Genomic DNA, 20,328 nt, shown 5'->3' with positions numbered 1-20,328 from the left:
CCTGTCTACTGCAGACATTCACCAACAGATTTGCGAAGTGTACGGTGCTAACGCTATGAGTGAAGGCAAAGTGCGTAAGTGGGTACGAGACTTTAAAGATAAACGTGACAACGTCCATGATGGGGCCCGCTCCGGTCGCCCATCTCTGATCACAGACGATTTGGTGGCTTCAGTTGAAGTGAAGATTCGTGAGGACAGACACTTCACATTAACAGCTCTCTCAAACGCCTTTCCTGACGTGTCTAGGTCAGTGCTTTACGGCCGTGAACTATCGGTTATCGGAGCAGGTGGCAAGTTTCTTTGAAGAGTGTATTTAAAACTTAGTTGTAAGGTATGATAAGGGTTTAAACAAACTTGGCGGCTAGAGTAAAGTATGTAGAATCTACAAATAAATGTGGTGTTTGAAAATTGTCTTTTGTTGAGTAGTTATTTTCAAACGGCTCTTTTTAAAAAACGCACCTCGTATTATCACCTAACTCCCTATCATCGACAAGTTTACGCAATGTAAACAATACTGTACATATATACACATGATTTAAGCGATTTTGATAGAATCTGAGGATGTTCTTATAGAATTTCTCTTATTGGCCCTTCGTTAAGATCATTGACGGCCGACACCCATGCATTTCCTCTATGAACGGGTTCATTCCTAAGGACACATTATAATAGTGTGTATTTTTTTTACAAATATGTTTATAGTGTTATAATTTATATTGAAATTTTTGTGTGTTTGGCAGGCTGGAAAGTTTTTATGTTGCATTCTACTAAGTCAGCACTGGAAAGAATGGCTTCGTTCTTAACAAATCATACGAGTGAAGTGTTCATTTTGAACGATTCATTCACGAGCTATCCATCACTATTTCAATGAACTGGTAGTTCAAATATTTCACAGTTCTCAACTTCCTAACATTTACAACTCATTTGATTCTTCTGCCTCTTGTTCATTCGCTGTCTTCCCCCTCCCACTATCTGGGTCATTCATTACCCCTTCACTCCCAGGCCTATCCTACCTGTCTACTGTGTTCTGTGTTTATCTTTTCCTACACGTTGTAAGCGGGTAAGCCATTGGGTGTCCATAATTACATAGCTCTGCCATCTGTTGGTAATATTATTAAGTATTATGAAGCTTTATTGAGTGAGTGAGACGCTGTGAACAAAATTGCTGCTGAATGACTGAGCGACTGAATGAATGAGTGAGCAGCTTTGTCAGGCTTCATTACTTCATGAATGAACTACTTCATTTAAACAATTCACAGTAAAGAGTGTGAATGAGTGAAGTAATTCATAGGATGAACTGGTTTGACCCATTGCTACTGTGAAGTATTAAAAATATTGGTAGGAACTAATAGGAATTTCTCTTACTAGCCCTTCGTTAAGATCATCGACGGCCGACACCCGTGCATTTCATCTATGGACGGGTTCATTCCTAATGACACGTTAATAGGCTGCAAGGACGAGACAGGAGATGGCTCTGATGCTAGCCTCGTGTTGGTGACGGGACCAAACATGGGTGGCAAGTCAACACTTATGAGACAACTGGGTCTACTCACTATCATGGCACATATGGTACGTATTATGTTTATTTGTTTTCTTAGTAGAGAGGTGCTTCTAAGCTGCACGAAAAATTTGAACAGTTTACACCGTTTCTTAAAAGCTGGTGATGGGTGTAAAGAGTGACTTTTAGTAGTTAATAACAACCAAGCTCGATAGCTGCAGTTGCTGAAGTGCGGCCAGTATTCAGGAAATATTGGTTTTGAACCCTACTGTCAGCAGCCCTGAAAATGGTTTTTCATGGTTTCCCGTTTTCACATCAGGTAAATGCTGGGGCTGTTCCTTAATTAAGGCCACGGCCGCTTCATTTCCACTGCTATCCCATCGTCGCCATAAGACCTATCCGTGTTGGTGCGATGTAAAGCCATTTGTATTTTTTTTTTAAGAGAAGAACTTAATAAAGCATACCACATTAATACAGTGAAACTCTGTTAAGAAGTTTTTCAAGAGACTGCAAAAAAAACTTCTTAAGCAGGACACTTCTTAAAAGGGGTAATGCCCAGAAACTTATTCTGTACTTTGAAATACATGTGAAACACACAGCCAACAGATTTTCTTGTTTGTGAACAATACTGAATTAGGCCGATATATAAGAGCTGCTAACGGAAAGCCACAATATAAAAATTCGATTATCATCACAATATTTTTAGAGATAAAGTAAAATAATTGAACATATCGTATTATAAATATATTTTACTTAATTTTACCCCGTAGCAAGATTCTCCCTTCAAAACTAGAGACATATCCGGAATAAGCTGGTAAAAAAGTGCGAATTCATCGAGATTAAAAACATTGCAAGGTTTGCTTATTTTAGCAGGCAGAGCCATTTCCTTCCACGCTTCCCTTTCCTCCACACACACTCTCTCTGCTTCACCACAAATTGTTTTGTAAACGGTGCCGGCTCGATTTTTAAAGCGTTCCAGCCACCCAATCAACGCGGTAAAAGATACCCTTAATTTGCATGCAATTTTTCGGCTTTCTCCTTCGTAATAGTCCCACTGAAAGGTATGTTTAAACTTTGCTGCTGTTTAAACCATATTAGCAGAGCTTGTTCTATTTCATCGTACTTTTCAGATTTAACTTCCTTGCAATTTGCTAAAGTATTCCCTGCAGAAGCAAAGATCTCTTCTTTCTTCGCTATAATGCCATTCAAAGTAGACGGCGGCATCCCCAGTTCCTTTGCCAAAGCAACACGGGAAAGTGTAGATGACTCCACTTTGTCTTTTATTGTTAGTGCCTTTCGCTTGATCTTTTTCCTCTGAGTTCCGCTCATTTTCACTTAAAACGTTTGTACGTTGATATTACAACGACTCCTATTCATACTAATTATGACGCTACACTATGCTTGACAATCCGTAGCTAGTCATCAGTCCACAGACTGGTTTGATGCAGCCTTCCATGCCACCCTATCCTGTGCTAACCTTTTCATTTCTACATAACTATTGCATCCTACATCTGCTCTAATGTGCTTGTCATATTCATACCTTGGTCTACCCGTACCGTTCTTACCACCTACACTTCCTTCAAAAACCAACTGAACAAGTCCTGGGTGTCTTAAGATGTGTCCTATCATTCTATCTCTTCTTCTCGTCAAATTTAGCCAAATCAATATCCTCTCACCAATTCGATTCAGTACCTCTTCATTCGTCATTCGACCTATCCATCTCACCTTCAGCATTCTTCTGTAACACCACATTTCAAAAGCTTCTATTCTCTTTTGTTCTGAGCTAGTTGTCGTCCATGTTTCACTTCCATACAATGCCACGCTCCACACAAAAGTCTTCAAAAACATCTTTCTAATTCCTATATCAATGTTTGAAGTGAACAAATTTCTTTTCTTAAGAAAGCTCTTCCTTGCTTGTGCTAGTCTGCATTTTATGTCCTCCTTACTTCTGCCATCGTTAGTTATTTTACTACCCAAGTAACAATATTCATCTACTTCCTGTTAGACTTCATTTCCTAAACTAATATTTCCTGTATCACCTGCCTTCGTTCGACTGCCCTCCATTACTTTTGTTTTGGACTTATTTATTTTCATCTTGTACTCCTTACCCAAGACTTCGTCCATACCATTCAGCAGCTTCTCGAGATCTTCTGCAGTCTCAGATAAAATAACAATATCATCGGCAAATCTCAAGGTTTTGATTTCCTCTCCTTGGATTGTGATTCCCTTTCCAAATTCCTCTTTGATTTCCTTTACTGCCTGTTGTATGTAAACATTGAAAAGGTGGGGGGACAAACTGCAGCCTTGCCTCACTCCTTTTTGGATTGCTGCTTCTTTTTCAAAGCCCTCGATTCTTATCACTGCAGACTGATTTTTATATAGATTGTAGATAATACTTCGTTCTCGGTATCTGATCCCAATTGCCTTCAGAATCTTAAATAGCTTGGTCCAATCAAAATTATCGAATGCCTTTTCTAGATCTACGAATGCCATGTACGTGGGCTTGTCCTTCTGGATTTGATCCTCTAAGATCAGACGTTAAAGTCAGAATTGCTTCACGTGTTCCTACATTTCTTCTGAAGCCAAATTGATCTTGTCCCAACTCGGCTTCAACTTGCTTTTCCATTCTTCTGTAAATAATATGTGTTAAAATTTTGCAGGCATGAAATACTAAACTAATGGTGCGGTAGTTTTCACACCTGTCAACACCGGCTTTCTTGGGAATATGTATAACAACATTCTGCCGAAAATCGGATGGGACTTCTCCTGTCTCATACATCTTACACACTAAGTGGAATAGCCTTGCCATGCTGGTTTCTCCTAAGGCAGTCAGTAATTCAGAGGGAATGTCATCAATTCCAGGTGCTCTGTTCCTATTTAGGTCGCTCACAGCTCTGTCAAACTCTGGCCTCAAAATTGGGTCTCCCATTTCATCAGCATCAACAGCCTCTTCTTGTTCTAGAACCAAATTATCTACATCTTCACCTTGATACAACTGTTGGATATGTTCCTGCCATCTTTCTGCTTTGTCTTCTTTCCTTAGAAGTGGCTTTCCATCTGAGCTCTTAATATTCATACACCTAGATTTCCTTTCTCCAAAGATTTCCTTGATTTTCCTGTATGCAGCATCTACCTTTCCTAGGACCATACAACCTTCGACATCCTTGCACTTCTCCTTCAGCCATTCTTCCTTAGCTACCTTGCACTTTCTATCCACTTGATTCTTTAATTGCCTGTATTCTTTTCTGCCCTCTTCATTTCTAGCATTCTTGTATTTTTGTCGTTCATCAATCAGGTCTAGTATCTCCTGAGTTATCCACTGATTCTTAGTTGATCTTTTCTTCCTTCCTAACATTTCTTCAGCTTCCCTGCTGACTTAATTTTTCATGATTATCCACTCTTCCTCTATTGTGTTTCCTTCAGCCTTTTCATTTAGTCCTTTTGCAACATGTTCCTTGAAACAATCCCTCACACTCTTTTCTTTCAACTTGTCTAGATCCCATCTTTTTGCATTCTTTCCTTTCTTCAATTTCTTCAACTTCAGATGGCATTTCATGACCAACAAGTTGTGGTCGGAGTTCACGTCTGCTCCTGGGAAAGTTTTGCAATCCAACACCTGGTTTCTGAATCTTTGCCTAATCATAATGAAGTCTATTTAATACCTTTCAGTGTCTCCAGGTCTCATCCACATATAAAGCAGTTGTTTGTGGTGTTTGAACCAAGTATTGGCAAAGACTAAATTATGATCGGTGCAGGATTTCAACCAGCCGACTTCCTCTTTCGTTCCTTTGTCCCAATCCGAATTCTCCTACTGTATTACCTTCTCTTCCTTGGCCTACCACTGCATTCCAGTCTCCCATCACAATTAGATTCTCGTCACCTTTTACATATTGTATTAAATCTTCTATCTCTTCATACATTGTTTCGATTTCCTCATCATCCGCTGAGCTAGTAGGCATATAGACCTGCACTATTGTGGTGGGTATTGGTTTGGTGTCTATCTTGATGACAATAATTCTTTCACTATGCTGGTCATAGTAGCTTACCCACTGTCCTATTTTCTTATTCATTATTAAACCAACTCCTGCATTTCCTCTGTTTGATTTATTTTGTGTTGATAATTCGGTAGTCGCCTGACCAAAAATCCTGTTCTTCCTGCCAACGTACTTTACTTATACCAACTACATCTAACTTTAGTCTATCCATCTTCCTTTTCAGATTCTCTAATCTACCACAATGATTCAAGCTTCTAACATTCCACGCTCCGTCTCGCAGAATGTCAGTATCCATCTTCCTGATGATCACCCCCTCTCGTGTAGTCCCCACCCGGAGATCCGAATGGGGGACTAGTTTACCTCCGGAATATTTTACCCGTGAGGAAGCCATCATCAGTACATCATTCATACAGAGAGAGCTGCATGTCCTCGGGAGTTAGTTACTGCTGTAGTTTCCCGTTGCTTTCAGCCGTGTAGCAGTATCAACACAGCTAAGCCATGTTGAGTATTATTACAAGGCCATATCAGTCAATCATCTAGACTGCCGCCCTTGCAACTTCCGCAAGGCTGCTACCCCCCTTTCGATGAACCATTCCTTAGTCTGGTCTCTCAACAGATACCCATCCGATATGGTTGCACCTGCGGCTCGGCTATCTGCTTCATTGGGACACGCAAGCTCATCCCCCACTGCGGCAAGGTCACATGGTTCGCAGGGGAGGATCCTTGTGCTACATTCTAATGGTGTGATGTAATAATTATGAGTGACACGATAATAAAATGTTCAGCTCATATAAAGGTAAAATTAAAAGTAACTTTCAATTTTATGCCAACACATGGTATTGCAATGCCTGTGTGTGCCTCCCACCAACACCCAGTTGGCTATCAACATTCGTTCAACTTTGTAGACGATCGGGATCTTTCGGCCGGTTGTTTGGCGGCATGTGTATCAGCTGGCTGCTGGCAACTTGGCTGTATCCTGCATAGAGTCGGGAAGTTGTTTATGTTCACCTCACTAATAATGGACACGGAAAATCTTATCAGTTTAGTTCAAAAACGTAGTTTCCTCTACGACAAGACCCATAAGTATTATTGCAACAACGTAAGAGAGAATGCCTGAAAGGAAATAAGTAAGGAAATGAAAAATCAAACAGGTTAGAATATTCATTTTTGTGGTAGATTAATAGTAATGTTGTGGACAAATACACTTTACGGTTTTTAATTAATGTTTAAGCCACCCTCGATTAACGACTTCACCCTGTTACGGCCCGCAAATTACTGCATTAAAGTTTTATCAAACCATCCATTGTGTGCTTTATGTTTCACACGTAGAATCCCGTTCGATTCTATTCCGCTAGATGGAACAGTGGAGTGAAAATTACGACTGATGGGTTTGATTCGATTCCACAAGGTGAGAGTGAGCATCTGGTGTCCGTGTTGTCATAGCATGACGTCGTATGGCCTTGGCAAGCCCGCACAGGTTCCGTGACACCAGAGACACACCGTGAGCGCGCGAACGGTCTAACGCAGGGTGCAACTTGCGTGGAGACTGGAGGGTTCTAACCATGGGCTGCTTTGAGCGGACATTTTCTATCTCAAGGGGCTCTGAACTGTTTAACCGGGAAATATATTTACAACAGACCACTTTAAACGGGAAAAATATACACATATCTTAATGCAACTGATCAAGGGACCAAGAATATCACACTGCTTAGGCGGGAAAACTTCTTATGCGGGAACTTCTTAACCGAGTTTCACTGTACTTTGTTCTTAATTATGTTCAGCTGTTGTATGTTAAACTAGCTGTATTACCCGGCACTGTCCGGGCACTTCTTTATTGATCGTTTACTTTTAGATATGATATTACCTGTTAATTATGTCTTTAGTTGACAGCTATGCTGCAATATAACACATACAACCATAATCTCAGCCATTTTTAACATTCTTTTTCACCCCTTCTCAACCTCCACTCTAACTGGCCTGAACTATGTGTCACAGTGTTAGGGGAGTCCTGCCCCCACAGTATTCCACATGTGACAATGTTCGATTGAGAACTATGCTGGAACATGAACACATTCGTCCGTAATTTCGGTCATTTAGGATTTTCTTTTTCACCCCTGTGATGATGCAGCTGAACTTGTACTTAAACGACATCTGGAGTGTCACTGTTCATCTCAACGATCCCAAAACCTATGGATTCAACACTATATTCAATTATTTCTATATGCCACGCTCTTCCCACCTCCACCCCTAGGAGTGACTTACCCCCACAGTGTTTCTTCCACATTAGCCTACATTTACACACTTGCCTACTTCGAACACCAGGCCTTTCACCTGACGTTGCCATAGTTGTGGCTGGTTATTTCTTTATCAGATTCCTAGAACGGGGTAGTGTGGTGCCAATATCTCCATAGTGGTTGGTTTGCAGGGCCCATAGTGCCTAACTGAATTTTGTTCTTTGCGTCGTGAGATTTAAAATGAGTTTTGTCTCATTCTTGTACGACAAATACCATATTTTGCCTATATTAGCCTATGTTAATGTGCCAAGGGTGTAAATCTAGGGAATGTAGGAAATTGAGAGGGCTCTTAAAATTTCTTGTAGATGGTGTTACCTGCAGGGTGCTAAAAAGTACGCATACAAAATTTGGTTCAGATCGGTGGAATGGTATAGATTTGTATAAGAAACAGACGGACAGACATTATGTTTTATGTGTATAGATAGATAGAAGAACAAGAACAAATAGATTAGCTAAAGCACAAAAATTAACATGGGATTTCTACAAAAAGAAATATTTATCAATAAATGCAAAAATAAAACACTACAACACAGTTATAAAACCCGAAGCTACATATACAGTAGAAACACTTCTTCACCTGAAAAACCATCAAAGGCTGACAGACTTCAGAAAATTCAAAGAAGTATTGGAAGAACCTCATCAACAAAAAATACCAGAAAGATGGACAGTGGTGGATAATATCTAACAAAGTTGTGTAGAAAGAGCTAGAACCCATTACAGACACTATGCGTAAGAGGAGACTGGGATTCTTTGGACATATCATGAGGATGCAGGATTCGAAACTTCTGAAACAACTAGTACAACACATTCTCACTTCAAAAAATACCACAACAGGATGTAAATGGATCAGAGAAGTAGAGAGGAACTGAAGGAAATAGGCCTTCTGAGCTGAGGAAAGGGCACACATATCGGAGCGTCTGAAGAAGTACTGGGAGACCGCAAAGCCCGAACAATCCCTTCAAAGAGAACTGAATGATGGAGCGACTAAAGTGATCCTGTGTGGTCGTAAAACAAGAAGAAGAGAAAAAGAAGATTATGATGCACCATATAATAGGCTCATGTAGAATACAAGTCTGGACATGGAGATTAGCAGGCAAGTGCAACAGGGCAATGCATTCTATACTGAGAGTCAACTCATAGTGGTCCTTTTGATGTTAGTCAGACTTTTGGTCGGTGAAAAGGCTTCCACAGGTTTGTTACTTGTTCCTGAAGTCATTAGCTTCCTTCAGTTTGGTTAGATATTCTGGTGAACTGACTTGACGATTTAAAATTTTTTGCCCTCTATAACTATGGAAAATATATCACAGGTTGTATGTTATTCGGGTTCGTTACAAACTCTTATATTTCATACGTAGATGGCTATGAATAGTTATTGTTCTCAGTGGTGTATGTAGCAAAATAATAATGATTTAATAAGATATTAATATCTTATTGCACTGTGTACTTTGTAAGGTTTGTTCGAGTTCATTCCATTGCTGATAAGTTCGCATAATATGTGCGACGTTGAAGATGGAAATAAGAAAACTGTTGGCAATACTGGCTGCAACAGCATGTTCAGTATTCATAATGGCTGCCAGCTGTGAGCAAGACATGTGTGATGCTGTGACGCTTGAGTCCCCTGTGAAATATTTAAGGCTAACAAAAGTGGAGAAAAATTAAGTAGGAAATCTAAACCAAATTGTTTTAAACGTTTACAGTAGCCTACGAGATGAGAATCTGCTGTGGACTGTGGAAGACGTGGTGAAAAACACCGCGCAGCTGACCGGCGTTTCTGTGTACAGTGTTTATGCCGCTCGCGTGGAATTTTAACCCCACGGAAAATCCAAGTCTCCAGCGAAAGGTCGATGTGTCAGCTCAGCACTCGCCGTAAATAAAACAGGAGGGGCCTTAACACTGTATGGGAATAGGATCCTTGGCGTATTCGATAATAATAATAATAATAATAATAATAATAATAATAATAATAATAATAATTTGTACTTTGCTTTATATTTGTAACCGCCCCTTTACCTGTAGAAATGTTGTCATGAGGGGATCATGAGTTCGTTTTTACCTTCCGAATGACTTGACTACAATATTTACAACATTCCTGGAAACATTGTATTTTGCAATCCCACTCGCAGGTGTTTTTTTCAGCTTTTTGATCTGTGAGAAACTGCCACTGACAGTCGTTGCACGAGAGCAGAATCATATACTTATGTTGTAAGTCCCCATGTGCCTCACACAAATTGCATTATGAAATAAAAATAAACCTTGATTCTCTTGCCTCGGTATTCGTCAGTAATCAGTAGGTTTTACATGGTCAATAAAGGAATAAATAGGTATCGTACGTAATCAAAGTACAGCTATGGGAAAGGATGTGATTTCGTTTGATGCTTCACTATTTCAGGACGAAGTACTTGTCAGATAGACGCACAGCGTTAATAATAAGCTGATTTAAAGTTAAAAACTTCATGATTGTTCCGTATTGAATAGAGAAATAAGAAGATGTACAATATTACCTGTAGAAATGTTGTCATGAGGGGATCATGAGTTTCAATACTCCGTAGTAAGTTGAACTAAAAAGTAGTTACAACCTGTTTATTGGGACCGGTTTCAACACATTTCAAGTGTCATCATCAGCCAATTAGCGAAGATCTTAAAACAACTAATACATTGAACACAGGCAAAAAAATTAACATATCGTAGCAATTCAGTTAATGTTCAAAACACAATAATTGTTCAATGTATTAGTTGTTTTAAGATCTTCGCTAATTGGCTGATGATGACACTTGAAATGTGTTGAAACCGGTCCCAATAAACAGGTTGTAACTACTTTTTAGTTCAACTTACAACGGAGTATTGAAAGGTGGAACCTTCCCTATAATATTGTACATCTTAATAATAAGCTGGTTGTGGCGGAGATGGAGAACGGAGACGGAAAGGGGGAACAGGGGACGTGCTCACGTGCAGAAGGCCTTGTCTGGAAGTGTAAAGAGATAATGTAAAAAAATGTGTTATGCACCTGGAAACTGACAACTAGGGAGGAGAGTAGAATTCAAGTCAGCGAACTGAAATACTTAAGAAGTAAAATAGGAAAGACAAATTGAGAAACAAAGATGTGGTGAAGGAGGTCGGAATGGAAAACCAAAATGCGATAATTGATAGGAGTAAACTAAGATGGGTTGGACATGTAAAGAAGATGGAGTAGAAAAGAATACCTAAACAGATGATGGAGATGAAGTTTGAGGAAAAGAGAGTGAGAGGGAGACATAGAACAAGGGGAATTGATACAGTGAAGAGGAGTGCAAGAAGAATAAACCTGGACTGGGAGAAAATTATGGAAGAAGAATGGTGGAAAGTGGAGAAGTACCATAAATGCCCCAACCTGTCAGGAGCTGCGTAAGGAGAAAGAATGAGGACAACATAATATAATCTCATAAATTCTGCTAATAGTTTTATTGAAGCATCCAAGTATGTTGCAAGAAATTACTTGAAGGTGAGTCCAACTTTACTATAGGTCTCAGAGCAAATATACTAGCCATACTGGAAAAAATAAAACTGTGCTTTTGAAGGAGCAGATTTATTAGAATGACAATATTTTAGAAAAATACAAGTAACTTGTCAAAAAATTATGAATGTTTTGAGATTATTGGTACATATTCTGTTACTGTTGACTGGTTAAAGGTAAATCAACTAGCAGCTCAAGATGGCAAATTTTATACCTATTTATTCTATAGAGAGTAAGTTAGATGCAGTCAGCTCAGTTTCAGATTAGCTGGATGTACTATTCTCCTTACATATTCAGCATATCTTTTTTATTTTTATTTGGCTGATTATTAATAAATGATTAAAAAAACTTGTTCTTCTTAATCAATTCTCATTTCCAGACTCACACTGGACTCACCAAAGCCCTTCACCTCCCAATGCTGTGCTGCTGTCCACGATTCCCTTCATCTCATCCAAGATCATCCTCTAGCTCCCATTTTGCATTCGAACCACTTTAACTTTGTTCTGTAGGTTCTTTCTTGCAATTTATTGTATACCTAGTCTTTCCATATCTCATTCTGTCTCATTTGGTCTTTCCTTGTATGCTCCTTAGTAACTTCATTTCTAGTGCTTTATCCTTGTCCTGTGTTTTTTCCTTTCTATTTCTCCCTCTTCCCACACTGGTCTATCATTGTGTTTATCTGTTCCTTTGCATCTTCCTATTCTTCTCTGTCATCATCATCATTATCATTTCACCTTATCCAGCTCCTGCTGGGTCAGGGTATTTATGGCACTTCTCCCTTTTTCCTTCAACCATTCCTCTTCCACGATCTTGTCCCAGTCTTCTTATGCCACTCTTCACTGATTCAATGCACCTTGTTCTAGGTCTTGCCCTCGCACTTTGCCTCCAGCATCTGTCTTGGAATTCTATTCTCCTCCATCCTCTTTACATGTCCAAACCACTTTTCTTTTCAACTCTCTCATTTAGGTTTCCTATCAGAACTTCTTTTCTGACATCTTCATTTCTCACTCTGTCTTTCCTTGTCTTTCCTATCGTACTCACTGGCTTGAATTCTATTCTCTTGCCTGCTAGTTAAAGTCCAAGTCTCAGCTGCGTAAGTCAGTATGGCTACATAGTACATTTTGTACATTATCTCTTTACTTGGAACTTCTTTGCTCGAAACATGTTTTGTTACACTTTGGTAGAATGCATTATCCTGCTGTACCCTCCTGCTAATATCCATGTCCACCCTAGCATTATGCATCAATTCACTTCCTAGGTATTTAAAGCAGTCCACAGTTTCCAGACTCCGACTTCTAATTTTCACAGTCCCTTTCCTTACCTTTCCCGTCTCGACATCACCATAGTCGTACTGACTTTCATGCCATACTTCTCAGTTTCTTGTTCAGTACATCTAGTAGTTGTTGCTGTTCCTTCCTCCTGTGTATATGACTTAATTTTCACTTATTCCTTTCCATTACTTATAAGTTAATTGAGAGAGAGAGATGAATAAGAAAGGACGAAAACAGGTCCGGGTGGAAAGAGGGAGCAACAGAAAAAGTTAACGACAAACATGGACGCATCTTTGAATAGATGAGCTCTCTCCTCATCTGGAGCCCCACAACTACTGATATTGGTCAAAATTCTGATATAAATGCTTCTGTTACTGAAATTATAAATTTCCCAGCTAAATCATTGTTGGTTGCCAGCATTTCACCCCAGTGTGCCAATTTGGGCTCAAAAGTTGGTAAGTAGCACACCTACCAACACGCATGGCTAGTGCATATAGTGGAGGCCACTGCATAGGCTACTTGGAACCAATGTACTATGAAAGACTTGGTCTCTTTTATAAAAATTGATACCTGCTAGGCCACCAGATGATATAGATAGACTTTGAACACAGCACGAAAGGAGAAAAGAAACCAAACAGAATAACATAACTTATGTTGCTCGTCAGGGACTGACAGGAACTATGATTGATGTGTTCAGGTTTGTCCTTGTTGCCTGTTTCTGTTATGTTATTCCTAGCTTTCTGTATAAGACATGAAGTTATTGCTGAATGAACATGTTCCAGGGTTGTCATATTCCAGCTGTGTCATGTCAGCTTACACCTGTAGATCGAATATTTACACGTCTCGGTGCTACGGATGACATCATGGCTGGAGAGAGCACCTTCTATGTAGAGCTGAGTGAAACATCTGCCATTTTCCACCAGGCCACACAGCACTCTCTGGTGCTGGTTGATGAACTTGGTAAGTAGAGTTGAAATTGAGACTACACTCTACAATAGTACATCTCATACCTGCTAAATCTTCCATCTTATTACATTGCTTCCCAATCTTCCAATTAGTTGTTTGTCATCATTTTATCTTTTTGTCAGATGTTTGGCGAAAAATATTTCAATACACTAATCTTTTAACATCTTACAAATTGTCAAATTTTGTTCAATTATCCTCCTAGTCAATACAACAAAGACACCTCCAGCAAAAAAACAAAAAAACCTACATTTTATCATTTCATTTTCATCATGATGTTTAATGAAAAACGTTTTTAACACGTGCTGTGTACAATCGTGTGTCTAAAGTAACATTCAAAGACCGATCATTACTGCCTACTGGCCATGGGTATATATTGCATTGCATGACCGTAGGTGGATAATATCTTTGCGGTTGAGCCAGAGGTACTCCTGAAGCATGTAGAAACTGGATAGCGAGGGACCACAGAAAATAAACAGTGGTTGGTATGCATGGATGTTGACTGCATTGAAGGAGTACCTTGAGATGTAGGGCTCTTTAGCCGCCTGTTACATATTTTTAAAATAATAAGAAAACAGAAATTTGCTCATTTCAAACATTGATGTAGGAATTAATAAAGTTGTTTTTGAAGACTTTCATATGGAGTGTGGCATTGTGTAGAAGTGAAACATGGATGATAGCTAGCTCAGAAAGAATGAGAATAGAAGCTATTGAAATGTGGTGTCACGGAAGAATGCTGAAAATGAAATGGATACATCGAATGAAGAGGTACTGGATGGAATTGGTGAAAAGAGAATGATTTGGTGAAATTTGACGAGAAGGAGAGAGAATGATAGGAACATCTTCATTGAAAGTTAGAAACTTCATTTTGTTCCGTATTGAACTGGGATTACAGTAAAATGAAAATGTTAATGGTCCACCTTTTCAATACCATGAATGTTTATTGATGTGAATATATATCACATAACGTTTAGAAAAGGTTGGTACTAGTTTAGACGCTCATTCCGCGTCATCATCAGCCAAGAAATCAATCGAGTAAAATGCAACTTATCGAATAGCAATATATAACACATGATAGCACCTACAAGACACGACGGCTAAAGAGCCCTACATCTCAAGGTACTCCTTCCACACAGTCAACATCCATGCATACCAACCACCGTTTATTTTCAGTGGTCCCTCGCCATTAATCCTTGTATTTTCTGTCATGTGTTTTATATTTCAACTAGTCATAGTTTAACATTTGTCTTGAAGGTGCTATCATGTGTTATATATTGCTATTCGATAAGTTGCATTTTGCTCAATTGATTTGTTGGCTGATGATGACGCGCAACGAGCGTCGAAACGAGTACCAACCTTCTCTAAACGTTATGCGATATGTATTCACATCAATAAACATTAATGGTATTAAAAAATAAAAAGGTGGACCTTTAACATTTTCATTTTACTGTAGGAACATCTTCAGACACCCAGGACTTGTTCTGTTAGTTTTTTGAGTAGACCAAGGTATGAATATGACAAACAGATGTGGGCTGGAGTAGTTCCGTTAAAATGAAAAGATTAGCACAGGATAGGGTGGCATGGAGCTGCAGCAAACCAGTTTATGGACTGATGACTCAAACAACACAACAGATATCAACAGGGCAAACTCCTGCCAGTGTTAACCCCAAGGCAGAGCTGGAGCTCATCCCCATGACGACCCAAGATAGAAGCGATGTGTTCCCAGCAGCGAGCATGATGATACAGGAATCAGAACAGCAGTTTACGTATGCAATTAGCGTGCGTTGTATAGAAGTGAAACATGGACAATAGCTAGCTCGGAAAGAATGAGAATAGAAGCTATTAAATGAGGTGTTACAGAAGAATGCTGAATGTTACAATCTTCACGTTTTGCAGCTACGTCTGTCCTTAATACCAATATAGTTGGACCTTTATTGGACATTATAAATTTTCCAGCTAACTCATTCCTGTTTGCCAGCGTTTCGCACCAGTGTGCCAAGTTGGGCTCATCAGTTGGTAAATGGCACACCCACCAAGACGCATGGCTACTCATTGAGAACAAATATTTCAGGTTCCCTATGGGAATCAACATCTATATCATCTGAAAATGAGACAAAGTCTCACATAGTGCATTGGCACTGCCGGTGGCTCCAAGTAGCCTATGCAGTGGCCTCCATGGTATGCACTAGCCATGCGTCTTGGTGGGTGTGCCATTTACCAACTGATGAGCCGAACTTGGCACACTGGGGCAAAATGCTGGCAACCAGGAATGAGTTAGCTTGAAAATTTATAATGGCCAATAACGGACCAACTATATTGGTATTATAAATTTACTCATTCGGAACAAATATCCCTATGGGAATCAACATCTTTAACATCTGTCCTTGACGAGTTCCTCGAAACACCGCGATGTGGTGTAACCGGACGTAAGGTGTGGCAAGATGGCGTACACGGTGTCCTGCAATTACCTTAAATAATCCCGAAAATGATGCACTCCACATTTCACAAATAGGATAAGAAATACAGTGCAGCCTCAATGCTTGCCTTGTGGAGGAGATAAGAAGTAGATTTACTGATTTCCTTCATACTCGTTCATTGAGTTCCAGCGGTGCATTCCACAACCATGTAACCGAAATACATAAATATATTTTCTCCTTTTCAGGACGAGGCACATCTACTTACGATGGCACTGCTATTGCTGCTGCTGTTGTTCGGGAACTTTCACAGTTGGGCTGTCGAACGCTCTTCTCCACTCATTATCATACTTTAGTGGAGGACTTCAAAAACTTGCCCACTGTTACTTTAGGCCATATGGTAAGTATTACGAAAGTGGTAAGTTACTTGTTTATTTCTTGTTACTCCTTTCAGACTGCCTTCTAGTCACCAAACCAGACCCTCCTGACACTGTATGACCTACCATCTACATATACTGACCACCACTTGCACAAGTCTTACCCCATACAAGATTGTTACACGTGCACTTCATCTATCATTACCTACCAGCTTCGGTTCACAGTCCGCCCAGTTTTCTACATTGAATTAACTCATTGGCGTATACTAACGGCTCCCAGCTGTGCGATTGTTCCTGGGCTGTAACGTAGCTGGATGGCTCGCAGCCGAGCATTAGTATATTTAAACGCGTATTTCAGACGTTCGTCAAGAGATGGAACTAAAATGTTATATACCGTCGGAAAGAAGCAGAGTCGCTCTTTCTCTCATTGGTAATTGCGTTTGATTATCTCAAACAGTTAACATTAAAATCCATCTTGAAAAGTTACTCTCCGTTGTGTCTGTCACTATCCAAGGTGAGTAGCATGGCGTGTAGAAGGCAGTCGTCAGCTAGCGGGTGGTGATAATCCGATATTCTGAACAAAAGTGATACTGGAAGTGAGTCAGAGACTTCAGATTTGAAGAATTATTTAGTGTCAGTGGTTGGTAAAACCAGGAAAGGACAAAGAGTAATTCCCAGTTTTACGGGAATGAAAGATAAAGGATCAGCAGTCAACATCATTTATTATAATCTTTAGAAAAAAAACAACAATAAATAATTTGAATAATTTGATCAATGATTAAATTCGAAATTCAAGTAACGTACACCTAGCCTTGAGCTGAACTGACCACCGGCTGTGCACATAATAGTGAATATAAATTGAAACTGACAAAATTCAGAATATCTGAAATTTACATTAATGTGGAAGGCTGGCACAAGCCAAACCGGTATTGAAATTTAACAGAGTAATAAATGAATATTCAAAAACATAAAATGACGAAGCTAAATAGAAAAAAAGGGTTGCTTTAACAATAGATTGAAAAGGACTGGAAATTTAACAACGAACTTGAGGCAGACTTGGAGCATTAAATTCTCCACCGGGGAGGTAAAATTAAAAATAATGAACACATTAAGCTTTCAGATTAATAATCCAACACTGCAGTGTAAAAGACAAATCCTTTTAGGCAAACCAGTTCAGTAGAAAATGTCATCTTCAAGATCAGACATGTAGACAAACGTAGATTTAAAATGTTCATAAAAGTAAAGCAGAATGCTAACTCCACGATATAAATAAATAAAATAGAATTGCTGAACAGGCCAGCTGGTGCAGAGTAGAAGGTACTCTGCTTGACATACTTTCATTTATACAAGAGGGCAAGCCCATGTCAACGGCCCCAAGCAGGGCGAAGTGAATACATGTTGTGAGAAATGCCGCTTCTAAACACATGGCGAGGCTAACAGGTTGGATGCGTAGTCCGCATGGACGTTGCTGAGAATTGGCAATTCTAGTGAGCTGCCCGAAACAAAGTGAGGAGTCGAGTCCTGGAGCGGAGTCCAGGTGCGGAGTCCAGGTGAACATGTTGAGTGGCAGTCCTTAAGAAGCACGGCAGAAGATTCCAGATTCAACAAAAAGTAGTGCTGCAAGACTAACAGTAGTAATTACTATAAAGTATGTGAGAAACCTTATCATGAAATACAAACTAATGAAAAAAGGGAAGTCCAGAAAGAATATTCATAATTTCCACACAATTAATAATATAATAAAGGCAAGGGAAAAAACAGAAATAACCAGTGAAAGAATAGAAAAACGCGGAAGAATACATTCTCGGTACCAGAAGGAGACAAGTTACCGGTGACGCAAGCAGTCATGTGAAGGTAATGTGACCAATCAACAGGCGACGTAAAAATGACGTAAGTTAGCGAAGCGAGAAGAAGAAAATAAGCAAACAGTGTTCGTATGACCTGTGACATGATTGCACGCCAAGGTGAACTTGTTATAAATCAACGAAAAATAACTAGACGTAACATAATTAAATTTAAACACAACATCAAACTTAAATTCAAACAAGTAGAAAGGTATCGAAAATAGTGAGAATTGCCAATAAATCATACGTTCATGGGCGCATGAACCAGTGGTGATAGTGATGTCTTTAATGTTGAAGTGCTGGGTGCTAGAAGCACCAAAGAGAAGAAAAATAAAAACCAACTAAAATATCCAAAATATTTATGATTTTTTTATTTCATAAATTGAAGTTTACGTGCCTCCGTGGCTCAGGCAGCAGCATGCCGGCCTCTCACCGCTGGGTTCTGTGGTTCAAATCCTGGTCACTCCATGTGAGATTTGAATTGGACAAAGCAAAGGCAGGACAGGTTTTCCTCTGGGTACTCAGGTTTTCCCTGTCCTCTTTCATTCTAGCAACACTCTTCCCAGTATCATTTCATCTGTAGTGATTAATCATTGCCCCAAAGGAGTACGACAGATTTTGGCAGCTGGCACAATTGCTATCCTCGCCGCTAGATGGGGGCTTCATTCCATTTCTGACCCGGTCAAATGACTGGGTGTGAATTTTCACTTTTCCAAATTAAAGTTTGCATAAGAAAACTGTAATAACTAAGAAATTAAAGTTCTCATGAACTCTGATTTACAAAAATTAAAAATTAATCATGGGCATGCGAAGGGCTACAAAATCTATATGCGAATGGGTTGACTAACAATGCTCTAGCCAAATGGATATGTGGTCACTGCAGTAGAGGTCGCACAGAAGAGCTTGGCAAAGAAACCTGCGCAGTGTTCAGGTGGGCTCGGCAGTGGCACTACACGTCCCTTCCACTTCGCTAAATCGGCTTGCTGCCAGCAGTTCTTAACGAACCGCCTGCCCAGGCAACCTTGCAAGCTGTACTGTTACCAGGGTTCACGCGAGATCTTAGCACGAGTATGTAACACCTTATAGTTATAACCAGAGCTTATGATTTTGTTAGAGATGCAGAAGCAGAAACATTGAATAAAATAACAAACAGATGAAGAATTATGTAGTCAGAAACTAACAGTAAATTTACCTAATGGCCTGTTCTTAGTCCGCACCTTCTAAATAAGTTTGAAAGCCACTCGTATCGCCTTCTCTGTCATCTGTGCTATTGGTGCTGGCGTCGCTAACACCTCTCTCTGTCACTATCATCTTCCATATTAATGATTATGCGGTGTGATACTTCATATATTATATAATCGCTCTGTTCCTGTGTTATCAAGTCTGAAAGTAACGTTCCTTTGTGCTACATAATTTTAAACATCAACCCAAATCATTTCTATTGGGTTCAAGTCCATGGGAAGTGAGGAGTCTGTCAATTTTATACGTCTTGTAGCGTGGTTTATGGGATTTAGTCAAAGTGTACATTGAGGTTTTATCATCTCTATAGAAAATGGATGCAGTGGAACCTCGTTTCTCCATTTTTTGAGGGACCCTGAATATAAAACGTACAACACGGGAAAACTGAAAATCCAGCAATGAAAACCATAAACAATTTGGCTAAAAATCACAAAAATGAAATATGTATAATTATAATCTTACAAAAACTCCGAAACCAAACCAAACTACAGCCCCCATGGGCCTTTGCCTGCCAAGCGACCACTGCTCAGCTCAAAGGCCTGCAGATTACGAGGTGACGCATGGTCAGTGTGACAAATCCTCTCGGCCGATATTCCTGGCTCTCTAGATCGGGGTCGCCACCATTAGATAGCTCCTCAATTGAAGGTAATCACGTAGACTCTGTGGACCTGAAACCAACCCTTATATCCAGGTAAAATTGCCTGACCTGGTCGGAATCAGAACCCAGGTCCTCTGGATGAGAAGCAGGCATGTTAGACCGCGAAACCACATTAATTACCGGTACGCCAGTTCAAAATCTCGATACTTTATTTTTAATTTTACAGGGGAATCTTTGTCGGTTTCCCGTGATAACTTCTTTCAGTTCAGCAACTGTGATTAGCCAAACTCTTCGAAAAATCTAATAACGCCAAGCCAAATGACAATCAACCACAAGTAGTTAATTCTC

At 39.7% G+C, this 20,328-nt stretch overlaps 1 protein-coding gene across 1 annotated transcript in view; it reads left to right on the top strand.

Moving 5' to 3' along the window:
- Msh6 (DNA mismatch repair protein Msh6) overlaps window positions 1-20,328 on the top strand; it is a 196,423-nt gene that overhangs the window by 161,415 nt on the left and 14,680 nt on the right. Inside the window, exons 21-23 of the mRNA XM_067143707.2 lie at window positions 1,366-1,566; window positions 13,328-13,505; window positions 16,171-16,322. Coding sequence (XP_066999808.2) covers window positions 1,366-1,566; window positions 13,328-13,505; window positions 16,171-16,322 — 531 coding nt within the window. The remainder of the gene's footprint in view (window positions 1-1,365; window positions 1,567-13,327; window positions 13,506-16,170; window positions 16,323-20,328) is intronic.

Source organism: Anabrus simplex, chromosome 3, assembly GCF_040414725.1.
Source record: "Anabrus simplex isolate iqAnaSimp1 chromosome 3, ASM4041472v1, whole genome shotgun sequence".
Lineage (NCBI taxonomy): Eukaryota > Metazoa > Arthropoda > Insecta > Orthoptera > Tettigoniidae > Anabrus > Anabrus simplex.
This window is presented reverse-complemented; position numbering and strand designations above follow the sequence as displayed.